This window comes from Somniosus microcephalus, chromosome 12 (genome assembly GCF_052327205.1).
Source record: "Somniosus microcephalus isolate GS21.2 chromosome 12, FLI_Smic_1.0, whole genome shotgun sequence".
NCBI lineage: Eukaryota > Metazoa > Chordata > Chondrichthyes > Squaliformes > Somniosidae > Somniosus > Somniosus microcephalus.
In genome coordinates this window covers 72,358,613-72,378,069 of record NC_140998.1, presented here as the reverse complement: position 1 = coordinate 72,378,069, position 19,457 = coordinate 72,358,613, and the positions used below count along the sequence as shown (strand labels likewise).

Genomic DNA, 19,457 nt, shown 5'->3' with positions numbered 1-19,457 from the left:
ATTTGCAAACTCATACAAATGAAAATGATCATCGAATATTAATCCAACATGATCACAGCACAGGGTGAGGGATTGGGACCAAACTGTCAATAAATGAATGGCTAATCTAATGCATATTTTTCACGTTGAAGGAAATCTCAAATTGCAATTTGATGTAGAGGAAGGAATGGATATGAGAAGCACCTGAGTAAGTGAGGAGCGGGTGAAGTATCTGGCAGCCTGGGTGGAGATGGGTGTCCCCGGGTTGACAGCAGGCTACCCCCGACATTTAGCGGCCAGACGTCAGCGGGTCGGTCCGCGCAGCCGTGCTCGAGCTGGTCTGGTTGCTGCTCCAATGTGAGAAATGGGGCTGAATAATTTCTTATTCGCTCAGTGCATCCTGTACTTTCTAGCTTTTCTGTTCGGCTTCATCGCCGTGGTGCCGCTGTGGGAGAACGGCAGCGATTTCCGGGGCAAATGCCTGCTCTTCACCCGGGGAATGTGGCAGAATGAGAACATCACGGTGGAGAAGCAGCGCTTCGTGGTGGACGAGTGGGGCCCGGAATCCGCCTGTCAATTCCCCACCTTCATCGGCCTCTTCACCGTCCTCTTCTCGGCAATCCAGGCGTGGAGGCTCCTCTTCTATCTCTGCAAAGGACACGACGAGTAAGTCACTCTGGTGCAGTGAGTGGGGCATTCCCCACAGAACCCCTTACCCACTGAATCCCTTACCCACTGAACCCCTTACCCACTGAACCCCTTACCCAATGAACCCCTTATCCACTGTACCCCTTACCCACTGAACCCCTTACCCACAGAACCCCTTACCCACTGAACCCCTTACCCACAGAACCCCTTACCCACTGAACTCCTTACCCACTGAACCCCTTACCCACTGAACCCCTTACCCAATGAACCCCTTATCCACTGTACCACTTACTCACTGAATCCCTTACGCACTGAAACCCTTACCCACTGAACCCCCTACCCACTGAACCCCTTTCCCACTGAACCCCTTACCCACTGAACCCATTACCCACTGAACCCCTTACCCACTGTACCCCTTACCCACTGAACCCCTTATCCACTGAACCCCTTACCCACTGAACCCTTTATCCACTGAACCCCTTATCCACTGTACCCCTAACCCACTGAACCCCTTACCCACTGTACCCCTTATCCACTGAACCCCTTACCCACTGTACCCCTTATGCACTGAACCCCTTATCCACTGAACCCCTTATCCACTGAACCCCGTACCCACAGAAACCTTTACCCACTGAACCCCTTACCCACTGTACCCCTTACCCACTGAACCCCTTACCCACTGAACCCCTTATCCACTGTACCCCTTATCCACTGAACCCCTTATCCACTGAACCCCTTACCCACAGAAACACTTACCCACTGAACACCTTACCCACTGTACCCCTTACCCACTGAACCCTTATCCACTGAACCCCTTATCCACTGCACCCCTTATCCACTGAACACCTTACCCACAGAACCCCTTACCCACAGAAACTCTTACCCACTGAACCCCTTATCCACTGAACCCCTTACCCACAGAAACCCTTACCCACAGAACCCCTTACCCACAGAACCCCTTACCCACTGAACCCCTTACCCACAGAAACCCTTACCCACTGAACCCCTTACCCACAGAAACCCTTACCCACTGAACCCCTTACCCACAGAAACCCTTACCCATTGTACCCCTTGCCCACTGAAACCCTTATCCACTGAACCCCTTATCCACTGAACCCCTTACCCACTGAACCCCTTACCCACAGAACCCCTTACCCACTGAACCCCTTATCCACTGTACCCCTTATCCACTGAACCCCTTATCCACTGAACCCCTTACCCACAGAAACCCTTACCCACTGAATCCCTTACCCACTGAACCCATTACCCACTGAACCCCTTACCCACTGTACCCCTTACCCACTGAACCCCTTATCCACTGAACCCCTTACCCACTGAACCCCTTACCCACTGTACCCCTTATCCACTGAACCCCTTATCCACTGAACCCCTTATCCACTGTACCCCTAACCCACTGAACCCCTTACCCACTGTACCCCTTATCCACTGAACCCCTTACCCACTGAACCCCCTACCCACTGAACCCCTTTCCCACTGAACCCCTTACCCACTGAACCCATTACCCACTGAACCCCTTACCCACTGTACCCCTTACCCACTGAACCCCTTATCCACTGAACCCCTTACCCACTGAACCCCTTACCCACTGTACCCCTTATCCACTGAACCCCTTATCCACTGAACCCCTTATCCACTGTACCCCTAACCCACTGAACCCCTTACCCACTGTACCCCTTATCCACTGAACCCCTTACCCACTGTACCCCTTATGCACTGAACCCCTTATCCACTGAACCCCTTATCCACTGAACCCCGTACCCACAGAAACCCTTACCCACTGAACCCCTTACCCACTGTACCCCTTACCCACTGAACCCCTTACCCACTGAACCCCTTATCCACTGTACCCCTTATCCACTGAACCCCTTATCCACTGAACCCCTTACCCACAGAAACACTTACCCACTGAACACCTTACCCACTGTACCCCTTACCCACTGAACCCCTTATCCACTGAACCCCTTATCCACTGCACCCCTTATCCACTGAACACCTTACCCACAGAACCCCTTACCCACAGAAACTCTTACCCACTGAACCCCTTATCCACTGAACCCCTTACCCACAGAAACCCTTACCCACAGAACCCCTTACCCACAGAACCCCTTACCCACTGAACCCCTTACCCACAGAAACCCTTACCCACTGAACCCCTTACCCACAGAAACCCTTACCCACTGAACCCCTTACCCACAGAAACCCTTACCCACTGTACCCCTTGCCCACTGAAACCCTTATCCACTGAACCCCTTATCCACTGAACCCCTTACCCACTGAACCCCTTACCCACAGAACCCCTTACCCACTGAACCCCTTATCCACTGTACCCCTTATCCACTGAACCCCTTATCCACTGAACCCCTTACCCACAGAAACCCTTACCCACTGAATCCCTTACCCACTGTACCCCTTACCCACTGAACCCCTTACCCACTGTACCCCTTACCCACTGAACCTCTTACCCACTGAACCCCTTACCCACTGAACCCCTTACCCACAGAAACCCTTACCCACTGAACCCCTTACCCACTGAACCCCTTACCCACTGAACTCCTTATCCACAGAAACCCTTACCTACTGAAACCCTTACCCACTGAACCCCTGACCCACTGAACCCCTGACCCACTGAACCCCTTACCCACAGAAACCCTTACCCACTGAAACCCTTACCCACTGAACCCCTTACCCACTGAACCCCTTACCCACTGAACCCCTGACCCACTGAACCACTTACCCACTGTACCCCTTACCCACTGAACCCCTTACCCACTGAACCCCTTACCCACAGAACCCCTTACCCACTGAACCCCTTACCCACAGAACCCCTTACCCACTGAACTCCTTACCCACTGAACCCCTTACCCACTGAACCCCTTACCCAATGAACCCCTTATCCACTGTACCACTTACTCACTGAATCCCTTACGCACTGAAACCCTTACCCACTGAACCCCCTACCCACTGAACCCCTTTCCCACTGAACCCCTTACCCACTGAACCCATTACCCACTGAACCCCTTACCCACTGTACCCCTTACCCACTGAACCCCTTATCCACTGAACCCCTTACCCACTGAACCCTTTATCCACTGAACCCCTTATCCACTGTACCCCTAACCCACTGAACCCCTTACCCACTGTACCCCTTATCCACTGAACCCCTTACCCACTGTACCCCTTATGCACTGAACCCCTTATCCACTGAACCCCTTATCCACTGAACCCCGTACCCACAGAAACCTTTACCCACTGAACCCCTTACCCACTGTACCCCTTACCCACTGAACCCCTTACCCACTGAACCCCTTATCCACTGTACCCCTTATCCACTGAACCCCTTATCCACTGAACCCCTTACCCACAGAAACACTTACCCACTGAACACCTTACCCACTGTACCCCTTACCCACTGAACCCTTATCCACTGAACCCCTTATCCACTGCACCCCTTATCCACTGAACACCTTACCCACAGAACCCCTTACCCACAGAAACTCTTACCCACTGAACCCCTTATCCACTGAACCCCTTACCCACAGAAACCCTTACCCACAGAACCCCTTACCCACAGAACCCCTTACCCACTGAACCCCTTACCCACAGAAACCCTTACCCACTGAACCCCTTACCCACAGAAACCCTTACCCACTGAACCCCTTACCCACAGAAACCCTTACCCATTGTACCCCTTGCCCACTGAAACCCTTATCCACTGAACCCCTTATCCACTGAACCCCTTACCCACTGAACCCCTTACCCACAGAACCCCTTACCCACTGAACCCCTTATCCACTGTACCCCTTATCCACTGAACCCCTTATCCACTGAACCCCTTACCCACAGAAACCCTTACCCACTGAATCCCTTACCCACTGAACCCATTACCCACTGAACCCCTTACCCACTGTACCCCTTACCCACTGAACCCCTTATCCACTGAACCCCTTACCCACTGAACCCCTTACCCACTGTACCCCTTATCCACTGAACCCCTTATCCACTGAACCCCTTATCCACTGTACCCCTAACCCACTGAACCCCTTACCCACTGTACCCCTTATCCACTGAACCCCTTACCCACTGAACCCCCTACCCACTGAACCCCTTTCCCACTGAACCCCTTACCCACTGAACCCATTACCCACTGAACCCCTTACCCACTGTACCCCTTACCCACTGAACCCCTTATCCACTGAACCCCTTACCCACTGAACCCCTTACCCACTGTACCCCTTATCCACTGAACCCCTTATCCACTGAACCCCTTATCCACTGTACCCCTAACCCACTGAACCCCTTACCCACTGTACCCCTTATCCACTGAACCCCTTACCCACTGTACCCCTTATGCACTGAACCCCTTATCCACTGAACCCCTTATCCACTGAACCCCGTACCCACAGAAACCCTTACCCACTGAACCCCTTACCCACTGTACCCCTTACCCACTGAACCCCTTACCCACTGAACCCCTTATCCACTGTACCCCTTATCCACTGAACCCCTTATCCACTGAACCCCTTACCCACAGAAACACTTACCCACTGAACACCTTACCCACTGTACCCCTTACCCACTGAACCCCTTATCCACTGAACCCCTTATCCACTGCACCCCTTATCCACTGAACACCTTACCCACAGAACCCCTTACCCACAGAAACTCTTACCCACTGAACCCCTTATCCACTGAACCCCTTACCCACAGAAACCCTTACCCACAGAACCCCTTACCCACAGAACCCCTTACCCACTGAACCCCTTACCCACAGAAACCCTTACCCACTGAACCCCTTACCCACAGAAACCCTTACCCACTGAACCCCTTACCCACAGAAACCCTTACCCACTGTACCCCTTGCCCACTGAAACCCTTATCCACTGAACCCCTTATCCACTGAACCCCTTACCCACTGAACCCCTTACCCACAGAACCCCTTACCCACTGAACCCCTTATCCACTGTACCCCTTATCCACTGAACCCCTTATCCACTGAACCCCTTACCCACAGAAACCCTTACCCACTGAATCCCTTACCCACTGTACCCCTTACCCACTGAACCCCTTACCCACTGTACCCCTTACCCACTGAACCTCTTACCCACTGAACCCCTTACCCACTGAACCCCTTACCCACAGAAACCCTTACCCACTGAACCCCTTACCCACTGAACCCCTTACCCACTGAACTCCTTATCCACAGAAACCCTTACCTACTGAAACCCTTACCCACTGAACCCCTGACCCACTGAACCCCTGACCCACTGAACCCCTTACCCACAGAAACCCTTACCCACTGAAACCCTTACCCACTGAACCCCTTACCCACTGAACCCCTTACCCACTGAACCCCTGACCCACTGAACCACTTACCCACTGTACCCCTTACCCACTGAACCCCTTACCCACTGAACCCCTTACCCACTGAACCCCTGACCCACTGAACCCCTTACCCACTGAACCCCTTACCCACTGTAACCCATTACCCACTGAACCCCTTACCCACTGTACCCCTTACCCACTGAAACCATTACCCACTGAACCCCTTACCCACTGAACCCCTGACCCACTGAACCCCTTACCCACTGAACCCCTTACCCACTGAACCCCTTACCCACTGAACCCCTTACCCACTGAACCCCTGACCCCCTTACCCACTGAACCCCTTACCCACAGAAACCCTTACCAACTGAACCCCTTACCCACTGAACCTCTTACCCACTGAACCCATTACCCACTGAACCCCTTACCCACATAAACCCTTACCCACTGAACCCCTTACCCACTGAACCCCTTACCCACTGTACCACTTACCCACAGAAACCCTTACCCACTGAACGCATTACCCACTGTACCCATTACCCACTGAACCCCTTACCCACTGTACCCATCACCCACTGAACCCCTTACCCACAGAAACCCTTACCCACTGTACCCATTACCCACTGAACCCCTTACCCACCGAACCCCTTACCCAATGTACCCATTACCCACTGAACCCATTACCCACTGAACCCCTTACCCACTGTACCCCTTACCCACTGAACCCCTTACCCACAGAAACCCTTACCCACTGTACCCATTACCCACTGAACCCCTTACCCACTGAACCACTTACCCACTGTACCCCTTACCCACAGAAACCCTTACCCACAGAAACCCTTATCCACTGAACCCCTTTACCCACTGAACCCTTTACCCACAGAAACCCTTATCCACTGAACCCCTTACCCACTGAACCTCTTACCCACTGAACCCCTTACCCACAGAAACCCTTATCCACTGAACTCCTTACCCACTGAACCCCTTACCCACTGAACCCCTTACCCACTGAACCCCTTACCCACTGAACCCTTTACCCACTGAACCCCTTACCCACAGAAACTCTTATCCACTGAACCCCTTACCCACTGAAACCCTTACCCACTGAAACCCTTACCCACTGAACCCCTTACCCACAGAAACCCTTATCCACTGTACCCCTTACCCACTGAACCCCTTACCCACTGAACCCCTTACCCACTGAAACCCTTACCCACTGAACCCCTTACCCACTGAACCCCTTACCCACTGAACCCATTACCCACTGAACCCCTTACCCACTGAACCTCTTACTCACTGAACCGCTTACCCACTGAACCCCTTACCCACTATCCACTGAAGCCCTTACCCACTGTACCCCTTACCCACTGTACCCCTTACCCACTGAACTCCTTACCCACTGAACCCCTTACCCACTGAACCCCTTACCCGCTGAACCCCTTACCCGCTGAACTCCTTACTCGCTGAACCCCTTACCCGCTGAACCCCTTGCCCGCTGAACGGTGGCATAGTGGTTAGCACTGTTGCCTCACAGCGCCAGGGACCCGGGTTCGAATCCGGCCTCGGGTGACTGTCTGTGTGGAGTTTGCACATTCTCCCCGTGTTTGCGTGGGTTTCCTCCGGGTGCTCCGGTTTCCTCCCACAGTCCAAAGATGTGCGGGTTAGGTTGATTGGCTGTGATAAATTGACCCTTAGTGTGTTAGGGGGATTAAATACATGGGGTTACGGGGATAGGGTGGGATATGTGTCGGTGCAGGCTCGATGGGCCGAAATGGCCTCTATCTGCACTGTGGGGATTCTGTGATTCTGTGATTCTGTGAGGTGCAGCAGGCGGTTAAGAAGGCAAATAGTATGCTGGCCTTCCTTGCGAGAGGATTCGAGTACAGGAGCAAGGATGCCTTGCTGCAGTTGTATAGGACCTTGGTGAGACCACACCTTGAGTATTGTGTGCAGTTTTGGTCGCCTTATCTGAGGAAGGATGTTCTTGCCATGGAGGGAGTGCAGCGAAGATTCAGCAGACTGATACCTGGGATGGCAGGAATGACGTATGAAGAGAGATTGGGTCAATTAGGCTTATATTCGCTAGAGTTTAGAAGAATGAGAGGGGATCTCATTGAAACTTATAAAATTCTAACAGGACTAGACAGATTAGATGCAGGAAGGATGTTCCCGATGGCGGGGGAGTCCAGAAGCAGGGGTCACAGTCTAAGGATAAGGGGTAAGCCATTGAGGACTAAGACGAGGAGGAATTTCTTCACCCAGAGAGTGGTGAACCTGTGGGATTCTCTACCACAGAAGGCAGTTGAGGCCAATTCATTAAATATATTCAAGAAGGAGTTAGATATATTTGTTAAGGCTAAAGGGATCAAGGGATATAGGGAGAAAGCAGGTACAGGGTGCTGAATTTGGATGATCAGCCATGATCTCATTAAATGGCGGAGCAGGCTCGAGGGGCCGAATGGCCTACTCCTGCTCCTATCTTCTATGTTTCTATGTTTACCCACTGTACCCCTTACCCACTGAACCCTTTACCCACTGAACCCTTTACCCACTGAACCTTTTACCCACTGAACCTCTTACCCACTGTACCCCTTACCCACTGAAACCCTTACCCACCTCAATGCAATATCCGGCAAGTATCTGCCGGCATGTGGCAGTGTTCAGGATAGGGTTGGACCTTCCTTCATTTGCAAATTAAAGCTATCCATAATGCTAAACAAACACTTCTGTAATCTGTAATGTGGTATGTGCTAAATAGCACAATGCATTTAAATACAATCCTAACTTATCAAACTCTCAATGTTAATATATTTATAAATTCAAGAGGTGCAACTCATCATCCTGCCCAAGTAAAGGTCTGTTTTTTATTTTGGATCGGAGCTAATTAGCATCAGTGGTCTTACTGTCATTTGTAAATAACGGCATCACCAGTGCAACATTCCCAGGGACCATGGTGAACAGAATGCTTATCTCGCTATCTCTGCTGTCTTACTGATGTGTTTGTTCCCCGCCCCCCCAACCCGGTTGCAGCACTTTCTTTGCGACGTTCCTGAATCTGCTGGTTAGCACCCTCGTGGTTTTCCTTATCTTCATAGCAAGCACTCTGATCACCGTTGGCTTCAATATGTGGTGTGACGCGATCACCGAAAATGGAAGCATGCCCAACAGGTACGCCATTTTAGGAAATTCTCTTGTTTTATAACCAACTTTCTAGAAACAACCAGCAGGGAAAAGTGCGTATAAGAAAAAATAAAGTGGATACATGAGTTTAATATGAATGGTTATCACCGTTTAATCGTAACATCTAATTCATTAAACGTTCTTGCCTACAAAAAATAAAATTAAATGAAGGCATTTACATCCAAAACAGACTTTCTAACATGACTTTGGTTGAGCTTTGTATAATGTGTTTTTGTGTCTCCAGTTGTGAAGAGCTGCAGAATACTGATCTGGAACTGCACTTGGATAATTCTTCTTTCTATGACCAGTTTGCATTTATCCAGGTAAATCTTTGGAAAATGTAATTGTGGACCTTAGCATCAACAGTACGAAGTATAAATTGTCAAATTTGATCCTGTAAAATTTAAACTTTGACATCAGTGATTCATTGTCGATATCAACCAGTTTGTTGATTTAATTCCTTATTCAGACATTTTAAAATAAATTACTAAGTAAATAAAAGGCTAAGTAAATATTTTAGAAAAGATTGAGGTGTAACATTAAATAGTTTAAGATCCTCAAATTAGCATTCCTGGTATTCCCACCCTTGAACACCATAACAGTTGCTGGAACACATTCCCTTGCATGTCATTTACTCCATTTTATCAGAGGCTGAGAACATTGACAACTTGCTCTGATGACAGACTGTGTCCTTCACAGTTAGGATAGCAAAGAGATACCAGAACATGTTTCCATTCTGGTACTATCTCTGTGCACCTTTCATTAGCTGAGAGCCAATAGACTGGATCTGGTGCACTGTGGGCCTAGGACTAGATAGAATCCATTTATTTTAATGTAACCGAATGAAGTCTGCACCTTGTTGGGGTGTCAGTCAGGGACATGAACTTTCTACTTGACATATGTCCAAGCCTTACACTTCAAATTCTATTCATGTTCCAGTGAAAGACCACTCAGATATGATCCAAGTGATAGTCAGATGTGCTAACTACTCTTTTGTTGAATTGTTTTCAAGCTAACAGGGGAGTCGGTTAATGCCAGATCAGCATTTCTAGGTGGAGAGCAAACCAGCTGCATAAAGCTATTAGCAGCTGCAGTGGAGAGGACAGCTTCCCAGCTTATCAGCTGCAATGGAGAGGACAGCTTCCCAGCTTATAGTGCAATTGAAGTTGCGAGTCAGGAGAACAGTAGACTATGGGTTGATAATCAAATTATATAGATGGTGTATGGCAGGTACATGAAAACAGATTTATCAGCAGATGGCAGATACTAAACTATTGCCAAAAGCACCTCACTCTCCTTGAAGGGTACTTCAGTCTTTGATTCTTGTACTTGATTCTATGTTTTACTGAGAGAGATTGCCAATTCACGGTTAGATAGTAAGGCAACCCAACCACCATCTGCCTTGTAATTCCATTGAAAGGGATTACAGCTGGGAAGCCATTTACCCATCGGCCCTGTGCTCACTGACCTACATTGACACCCGGTCTGGCAGTGCTTCGATTTTAAAATTCTCATCCTTGTTTTCAAATCCCTCCATGGCCTCGCCCCCTCCCTATCTCTGTAGCTTCCTCCAGCCCCACAACCCCCCGAGATCTCTGTGCTCATCCAATTCTGGCCTCTTACACATCCCCGATTTTAATCACTCCACCATTGGCTGCCGTGCCTTCAGCTGCCTAGGCCCTAAGCTCTGGAATTCCCTCCCTAAACCTCTCTGCCTCTCTACCTCTCTCTTCTCCTTTAAGACGCTCCTTAAAACCTACCTCTTTTACCAAGTTTTTGGCTACCTTTCCTAATATCTCCTTATGTGGCTCGGTGTCAAATTTTGTTTGATAACGTTCCCTTGAAGCGCTTTGGGACGTTTTACTATGCAAAAGGTGCTACATAATTGCAAGTTGTTGTTGTGATAGTATAGCTACAACCTTTTTCACTATTTGGTCTATGAAGACTGATCTGTGGATAGCCAGCCAGTGAGAGATGAAAAGTTGATCTGAAGGCCACTTATGTTGGTATCATGTTAATTTTTGAAACACATACAGAAGCAGCTGGACCCTGTCTGCTGTAAGATCTGATAACATGGAGCAGAGATCATTGAAACCCCTCTTTTGTTTTGCAGCAGATTGCAAAGTTATAATCGGCACAGAGTTCTAGGGAAAGTATATGGTTCGTGTCTAATGCCATCACTGCCACTCCCCCAAAAAATTTGCCCTTAGTTGAACAGATTGGTGCTTCAAAGGATGCTTGAATTAGCTGAATGGTTCATCAAATTCATGTGTTATATGTACTATCTTTTGTCAGTTTACATTCCTAGTACCTGTAATATTATTCTTATTCCATCCCAGCAACCAAATGCATCTCCAAGATGACTCTAGATGCAAAGCAATTAATTATTTTTCAATGAGTAGTTTCAGATATAATATTTCATAAACTGCACACAATTAAGCTCTGGTGTATTAGCATAGCAGCACAGTAAATTGCTGTAACTTTGGCTATCACCTCAAATTACCATCTAATCTTGCAATAATTGTTACATGTGGGTAGTCATTTTTGATACACAAGAAGCAGGAACTACCCCCTGAAGGTATACTATGCAATGTTTAGAAAGCCAGATACAAATCTCAGTAATATCACTCAATACGCAATAGGCTAAAAACTGTCAAATGAATCTTCTTACTGGCACTATAGTGCTCCTTCTGTATGCTGTTCAAGGGTATAGCAACACCAGATGCCCATTGCTGTGGTTAGTAGTTAGAAATGGTATTAGTGTAAACAACAACTTGCATTTATATAGTACCTTTAACGTAGTAAAATTTCCCAAGGCGCTTCACAGGAACATTAACAGACAAAATTTGACACGGTCATAAAATGACACAGAAGGCACTATTACACCAGTTCTGCATCATTAACATATAATTTATAAGCTCGTAACATGCAGAAAAGGACTAGAGACTTGGCATTACTTAAAATTTGGTGAATCAAAGCATTTCTGCTAGTAAAAAATGCAAACTGCACACATGTGCACCACAAAAAGTCTGCCTAATGTTTGGAAATTATATCCAGTCTACAGTTAGAGTTAGTGAGGACCAGACCTGAGAATAAGTTTGTTTTGTGACTTCCTCTGTGACTGTGCCTGTGCCTGTGGTGCACTATCCATCCTTGTCCTTCACAACCTCACTGCAGCCTTTGACATGGTCGACCACATCATCCACCTTCAATGTCTCTTCTTTGTTGTCCAGCAGAGTGGGACTGCCCTCGCTTCCGCTCTTATCTGTCCAATTCTAGCAAAAGTATCTCCAGCAATGGCTTCTCTTCCTACCTCCATACCGTTACCTCTGGAGTCCCCCAAGAATCTATCCTGGGCCCCCTCCCATTCCTTATCTACATGCTGCCCTTTGGCGACATGATCTAAAGGCATGGGGTCAGGTTCCACATTTATGCTGATGCCATCTAGCTCTACCTCTCTACCACCTCTCTCGACCCCCTCCACCACCTCTGTATTGTCAAACTTCTTATTCGACATTCAGTCCTGGATGAGCCGCAATTTCGTTCAATTAAACATTGGGAACACCAAAGCAGTAGTCTTTGGCCCCCACCATAAAATCCAGACCTTTGCCACTAATTACATTTCTCTCCCCAGCCACTTTCTCAGTTTGAGCCAGACCATTCTCAGCTTTAGTGTTCTATTAGACCCGCAAGCTGAGATTCCGACCCATATCCTCTCCATCACAAAGACTGCCTATATCTACCTCCATAACATTGCCTGCCTTTGCACTGTCTGCTGCGGAAACCGTCATCTATGCCATTGTCACTTCCAGACTCGACTATTCCAAAGCTTTCTTTGTTGGCCACCCCCTTTCATATCCTCCATAAACCTCAACTCATCCAAAACTCTTCTGCCCACATCCTAACCCGCACAAAGTGCTACCCACACATTACCTGTGCTCACTGACCAACATTTGCTCTCAATGCCCCAATGCCTCAAATTTAAAATTCTAATCGTAGTATTGAAGTACTTTCATGGCCTCGCCCCTCCCTATCTCTGTAACCTTTTCCAGCCCTACCACCCTCTGGAACTCTATGGGGTAGAAATTCGGTATCGCCCCGTTTGGGGCGCAATTATTGGCCGGGCGCAAAGTTTACCGCTTGGCGCTAATTATCGCCTCGGACTGCAAACTTGGCTTCTATCGCCCCGGATGTGATTGGAGTGCTAAATCAGGCGCTACACACCTCTCTTAAGGCGCTAACGCCGAAGAGAGAGGCGCTACCTCAGAGCGCTGGCGAAGCAATGGAACACAGACACACTGGCGCCGGCCAGTTCTTAAAGGGGAGGGTCGATCTTGCTCTCCATCCAAACTCTGCTCATTGCAGCCTTGAATCTTGGCCTGGAGAGACCTGTACATCAAATCTGCTGGAAAGAACAATGGAGAGGCCCAGGGAATGAGCTCAGAGTGCAGCTCCCATAATCTCTTCTAAACCGATGCAAGGAAGGTCAAATCAAAATGAACCTGCTAAGTGCTGCTCAGTACCCAAAACTCCTCAACACAGTGTTGAATATCTCCAGAAGTCTCTCTCTCTCACTCAGAATGCATGGTACAAAAATGTCACCAACAAAAAAGGCAGGAAGCGGTCACCTTTAAATAGCGCTCCCCCATTCCCTTCCCGACTGCAAAATGCTCCCCTCAACCTGTTGTTGCTAGCGGCAGGTGATAAGGCAGGGGGCGCCACTCAGTATCCGGTCCGGGGCGTTGCACGCTCGACTGACGTCACGATCTGTGGGCGCAGGAGATTGTGGCGGTAGTGTTTAGCGCCGCCGCAAAATGTCTGGTCAATTTCGCGAGCACCGCAAACATCGCCGCGCCCGAGCGCTAGTTGATTTGCGCCCCATTAGCGCCCTCTTAAGGGGAGGCTAATGGGAGGCGCAAACCAACCGAATTTTCCCCCCTAGATCTCTAACTCTGATATTTTGTGCATCCTCCACTCCCTTCGCCCCACTATTGGTGGTCGTGCCTTCAGTCATCTCGGCCCCATGCCTGGAAATTCCCTCCCCAAACCTCTGCCTCTCCACCTCCCTCTGCTACTTTAAGACCCTCCTTAAAACCCACCTATTTGACTAAGCTTTTGATCACCCTTCCTATTATCTCCTTCTTTGGCTCAATGTCAATTTTTATCTGATTACGCTTCTGTGAAGTGCATTGGGACGTATTTCTACATTAAAGACGCTGTATAAATGCAAGTTGCTATTTCAGAAAATCTTAATTAACACTTTATGGGGTGGAGTAGCATTTCTTTATCAAAAGTATCAAATGGATTTTTATTGTTTGTATTAAGTGAACATGTAATATGTGACTGTTTTGTTCCCATTGTGACCCATACAATTGAACTTTATTTGTAAAGAATGCCATCTGAAAATGTGATGGCAGCTGTGAGTAAAATAAGTTCTCCAATCATCTATTGGCTTCCTTTTCAGTGGAAGAATTCATGAGCATAGCAACCATTGCATAGTTAAAAGTATTAAGTTACAGTTTATAACAATCCTTACAGATGGTCACACACTTTTTAATTAAGACAAAAAATTGTCGGTTTTAATGCCACTTTTGTACTTTGTTGATTGAATACTAAATCAATTTGGAATTTCAAAGCAGGCAAGTGTAGAAAATTGGTGATGTGATAGACAGCTGGATGGACAGAAGGACTTGGGCTAGAAAGTAGTGTACCAGCCACTGACTGTTTCTTAACTGATGGCTAATATAAAATAAGCCACTTTTAAAGAATAGCCAGGTGGTTGATAACAATATAAGCTTTTATTTATAGCACTGCCATTTAGATTTTATGCCCGAAGTGGGTAATGCAATAAAATCAAACAGATGCTTAAGGCTCAACTTTTCTTTCACAAGGAAAGACTTTACAGTTGATCTGAGTCAAGGTCATATGTTGCTTTATGTCTTTATAAATCTCAAATGCTCATATAAAGTTCAAACACTGCTTTATGTACATAAAATGGAATCTCCCTCTTCCATATTACCAATGATGGGAAATAAATAGTGAAGGAGGTGAGATTAAAACATACATTATGTAAGTTGTGAACTATTCTGGCAATTTTTCCCAGGAACTCAGAGACAATGATGCATTGTGAACCGAACCATTTACTGAAAAACGTAGGGGTAAAAATTGGGTAGCGCCCCTGTGGCCGCTTTTCCCAGGTAACGCCCCGAGAGGGAGGAGGGGCACTAATGGAAGCACCCCACGTCCCTCTTGGGGCGCTGCGAGCCAATATAGCGGCGCTACGTGCCACAGTACTGCAGGCCTTCCTCCCCTTACCAGGGACCTGGTGCAGCGCGTCCCGGCGCCCAGCCGGTCCACCAGGGATCGGGAGTGCCGGCAAACGAGCCCGGCACTCAAGGAGAGCAGCCGGCTCCCTGCGGGGGGGGGGGGGGGGGCTTCATGGGGGCCAGGGACAGCAACGGGGGCAAGTACTGGCAGGCGGCCAGCAACAGAAATGGCCGCCCTCCACCTCCCCTTTAACTAGCGCCGCCCCGGCCGCAGGTAGGCCCCCCTGACCTCATCGGACATAGTGTCCGGCGGTAAGTTGTGGGGTACCACCCAATATTACAACCGTGGCGCGAGCGGGGCACCGCCGCTAACCTCCCACTGAATTTCGCGGGAGGCGTTAGCGGTGCCGCGCCCAGGCGCTAGTTGATTTGTGCCCCGTTAGCACCCTCTTAGGAGGCGCAAATCAACCAAATTTAGCCCCCCTATAGTTTTAGTGAGTATTTTGAAACTTTGTACAATTCCAGAATATTTTGCAACCAGTTACTCTAGACCTACAAGTACAGTTAAAGGAGTCTATGGTCGGGAAATTCCTCAGAGCTTCTCCCGCTCTGCCGGAGTTACTCTGCCGAAAGTGCAGCAGAAACCCCATTTACACACATAAGCTGAGATTCCACCACAATTCCGGTGAAGTAACACTGGAGGAGCGGGACCAGCTCTGAGGAATTTCCTATCAGACCAAATTATTAAAGTTAAATTTACACCGTGTGGGGGTAATTTTGACTTTGGGCGATGGTGTAAAACGGGCGATAGCGGATCAGTCACCCGTTCTACACCACGCCTAGTTTTCAGCCATCACCTGTTTGACACCATTGCCCATAGTCAGAATTACCCCCCATATTTCTGAACAATCTTTCCCCATAAAAATGAAAATTGTTTAAAGCTGCGCTGTCAGAAATTTCTGGCAAACAAACCAAGCATTGTTGCCTAAGGACAGCAGTCATATTACTTACACAGTGACAGGAATGTATGTCTCTTGCAGATCTTATGTTAAAAAGATGTTTCAGCACAATTTCAACAGATGTGATTTTGTATGAAAAAAGCTTTTGATAATCTGCAGAGATCTTTCTAGTGTGAAAATACAACAGATTTACTCGAAATGACTGTCTGAATTAAATTAGGATAGTATCAATCAAATTCTTGTTAACTAAATCCTTACTGATTTGTACATTGTACTAAAGAGACATTTTGCAGATTGTATTCAAAAGTAAAAAGGATGGCATGCCCTGAAGTTAGTAATTAGCAAACCTTGTCTAACGTCTGGGAATTTCATCTGCAGTTTGGCCTATGGGCTGAATGGGTTGCTTGGATGGCAATTACCATTCTTGCGTTCCTGAAAGTGTACGACAACTATAGGCAGGAGGATCTCCTCGACAGCCTGGTCCACGAGAAGGAGTTGCTTCTAGCAAGATCGTCCAGGAGAGTATCAGAGCAAGTTGAGAAGAATGCCATGATTTAAATCCAACTACAGTACATATTGTAGAAAGAGATGATTCCGGCCGACACAACAGAAGAAAGCAATGCTGCATGTTCTTTGTCAAGGAGAAAGCACTGAAATATTACTGTAAAACAGGATAAACAATCTCTAGCCTTATCCTCCATCTTAATGGTAGGTACCACAATAACAACTGTGTCCTCCGATAGATGCTTTCATTCTTTCAGTGCCTAATAAACATTAGCCTGTAAATGTAATGATTTTCTAAAATGTTACAGCACAAAAGATAACAACTTCTATATTGCCAAGTCAAAATATAAACCTCTGTTGTTAATACTTGCACATCAAAACCTTAAAGTTGTTGATCAGAACAATTTATCCTGTTTTACAGTACCAAGCTAAATAGCATACACCAAATTTCATGTGCGAGAAATAAACTTAGTAATGTATTAAACTATAGAAAAAAAACTTCCAGTTAGTTATATTCTACACAATTCAGCATAACATTACCAATGCTACAAAATATTGTACTGAAAGCAAATGAACAAATTGATAAATTATGTCAACTCTCATAGCGGATGGTGATGAATTCTTTTCACGCTCAACATGTCAAAGATGCTTGGCGCCAAACCCTCAGTTATACCTGAATATTCTTTCTAGCAACAGAATACATTGCCTTCATACCTAAAGACCTCATCTGCAATGTTTAGAAAATGGTAATAATTGTTTCTTAGGAGCAGCTGCTATCTCGCACTACTGAATGTTCTACCTTAAATCAACAGCTTCTCTGCAGATAATAAAATGAACAACAATTTGAAGCTTAGTAGTATAAAGTGGCAAACTTTATTGTGCCATATGTTGCTCATAAAAAGGAACTTTGTTATTAATGTCAATTCTTTAACCTTGATTACTGTGTCCTATGTTCAAAACTGTAAAATTAAATTCATTCATATGCTTGTTTACATCTGTGCTGTTTTTTCCCCTTGTGGGAACAAATGCACACTATTATTTCTGGCACTGCTTAATAAAAACTATTTCTCTAACTGTAGCAGTCAGGATATAGCTGCCCACATTTCCTTTATGTTTCCCTTGTGCCTACAAAGTATGGGAGAAATGACACATTTGCCATATGGGAACCACAAGGGTAAACTTGCAAACTATGATTGTCTGGCACAATTACTTGATATGTCAATATATTATACCACCATATCATGTTATCAGTACTTTCTGGAAAAATAAATCAACATAATTTCCTTTTAGAAATGTTGTCAACTCATCCTAGCACTAAATCACAAACATGTATTTTTCTTGGCCAAGTTGTATTTTCCAACAAAAATGACCACACTGGAAGCTGATCATCCAACATTGTTGTCAGTCAACTGTACAAGAACCCCTGAGTCTGGGTTGTATAGTCTGATAAAGTCAATCAAATGGCACTTTTTCCCCCTTAATAAGAAGCAATCAGGAGTTTAATTTGCTCATTGCATTTGAGCTACTCTATGCACTATTTGTCGGCTTGATATTTGGAAAATTGGCATGTTAGCATTAACAAAACATTAACACACATTTATCCTCATTCATAAACTTGCTCTTGGGAGTAACTATTTCTAGCACATTAACCACAGATGAGTATTTCTGTGTAGTACTGATGTTAATGCTACTTACTCTGTAGGAGAAGGCGCATTAAACCAAGACATGAGAGGTTCAAGACTATAGGATTTGATGCAGCGTGAGTACTGCTGATGTGTCAGTTACCTGGCCTTCGGTGAGGAACAGTGTAAGCAGGTAGTGCTATAACAGATCTCAGACCTGTGTCAGCTCTGGGACTAGATCTGCAACTATGCAGCCACATCCAGGTGGCACTCTTAATGGAAGTGAAATTGACTACCACATTCTCAACTACATTATGAGATTATGAGAAGACCTTACCAGGATCAGCCAGTATGCAGTTCCCTGCTGTATCACTGAGATACCACATGTCCCACCTGCCATACATCACCTTACAATAAGAAGCAATGTGGTTTAAGTTTGTCTTTGTATTCAACAGTCTATGCAACACCAACTGGAAAGACAGATTTAATTTTCTCATATGTAAGGCACCATTGATTGCATTCGTTACTGTTAATGCACCTATCGGCAGTGCCCTCTATTTTATTAACAGGAGGGGTTAGTGGGCCTAAAATACTCAAATGGTATGCAACCACCAGCAAAGCATTAAGCTTGTTTTCCAAGGAATACACAATGCACATATCTTGAAAGAATCGCTTTCCCCATAGCATTGTATCTTCCTCTGCTTCAAATATTTATTCAATTTTACCTTAAAAGATGCAGTGGTCTCTGCCTTAATCATGTCCTGTGGCAAAGCATTCCATGCTCCAGCAACCCTCTATGTAAAGACATTTTTGCTAACTTCTCTTATTCTTTTTGTAATAATTTTAAATTGATGGAAATAGTCTTTCTCTATTCACTCTATCTTTATAATTTTAAAAACCTCAATTAAATCTTTTTGCCTTCTCTGCTCCAGTAGCGATAGTTCCAGTATTTCAAG

At 46.6% G+C, this 19,457-nt stretch overlaps 1 protein-coding gene across 1 annotated transcript; it reads left to right on the top strand.

Moving 5' to 3' along the window:
* Positions 1-264: 264 nt before the first annotated feature.
* LOC147109292 (transmembrane protein 179-like) lies at positions 265-17,871 on the top strand. The gene is made up of 4 exons (XM_086003103.1): positions 265-645; positions 9,001-9,138; positions 9,395-9,473; positions 16,754-17,871. Exons 1-4 carry the CDS (start codon positions 344-346, stop codon positions 16,931-16,933), a joined length of 699 nt encoding a protein of 232 aa, XP_085859229.1. The 5' UTR covers positions 265-343; the 3' UTR covers positions 16,934-17,871.
* The last annotated feature ends 1,586 nt before the right edge of the window (positions 17,872-19,457 follow it).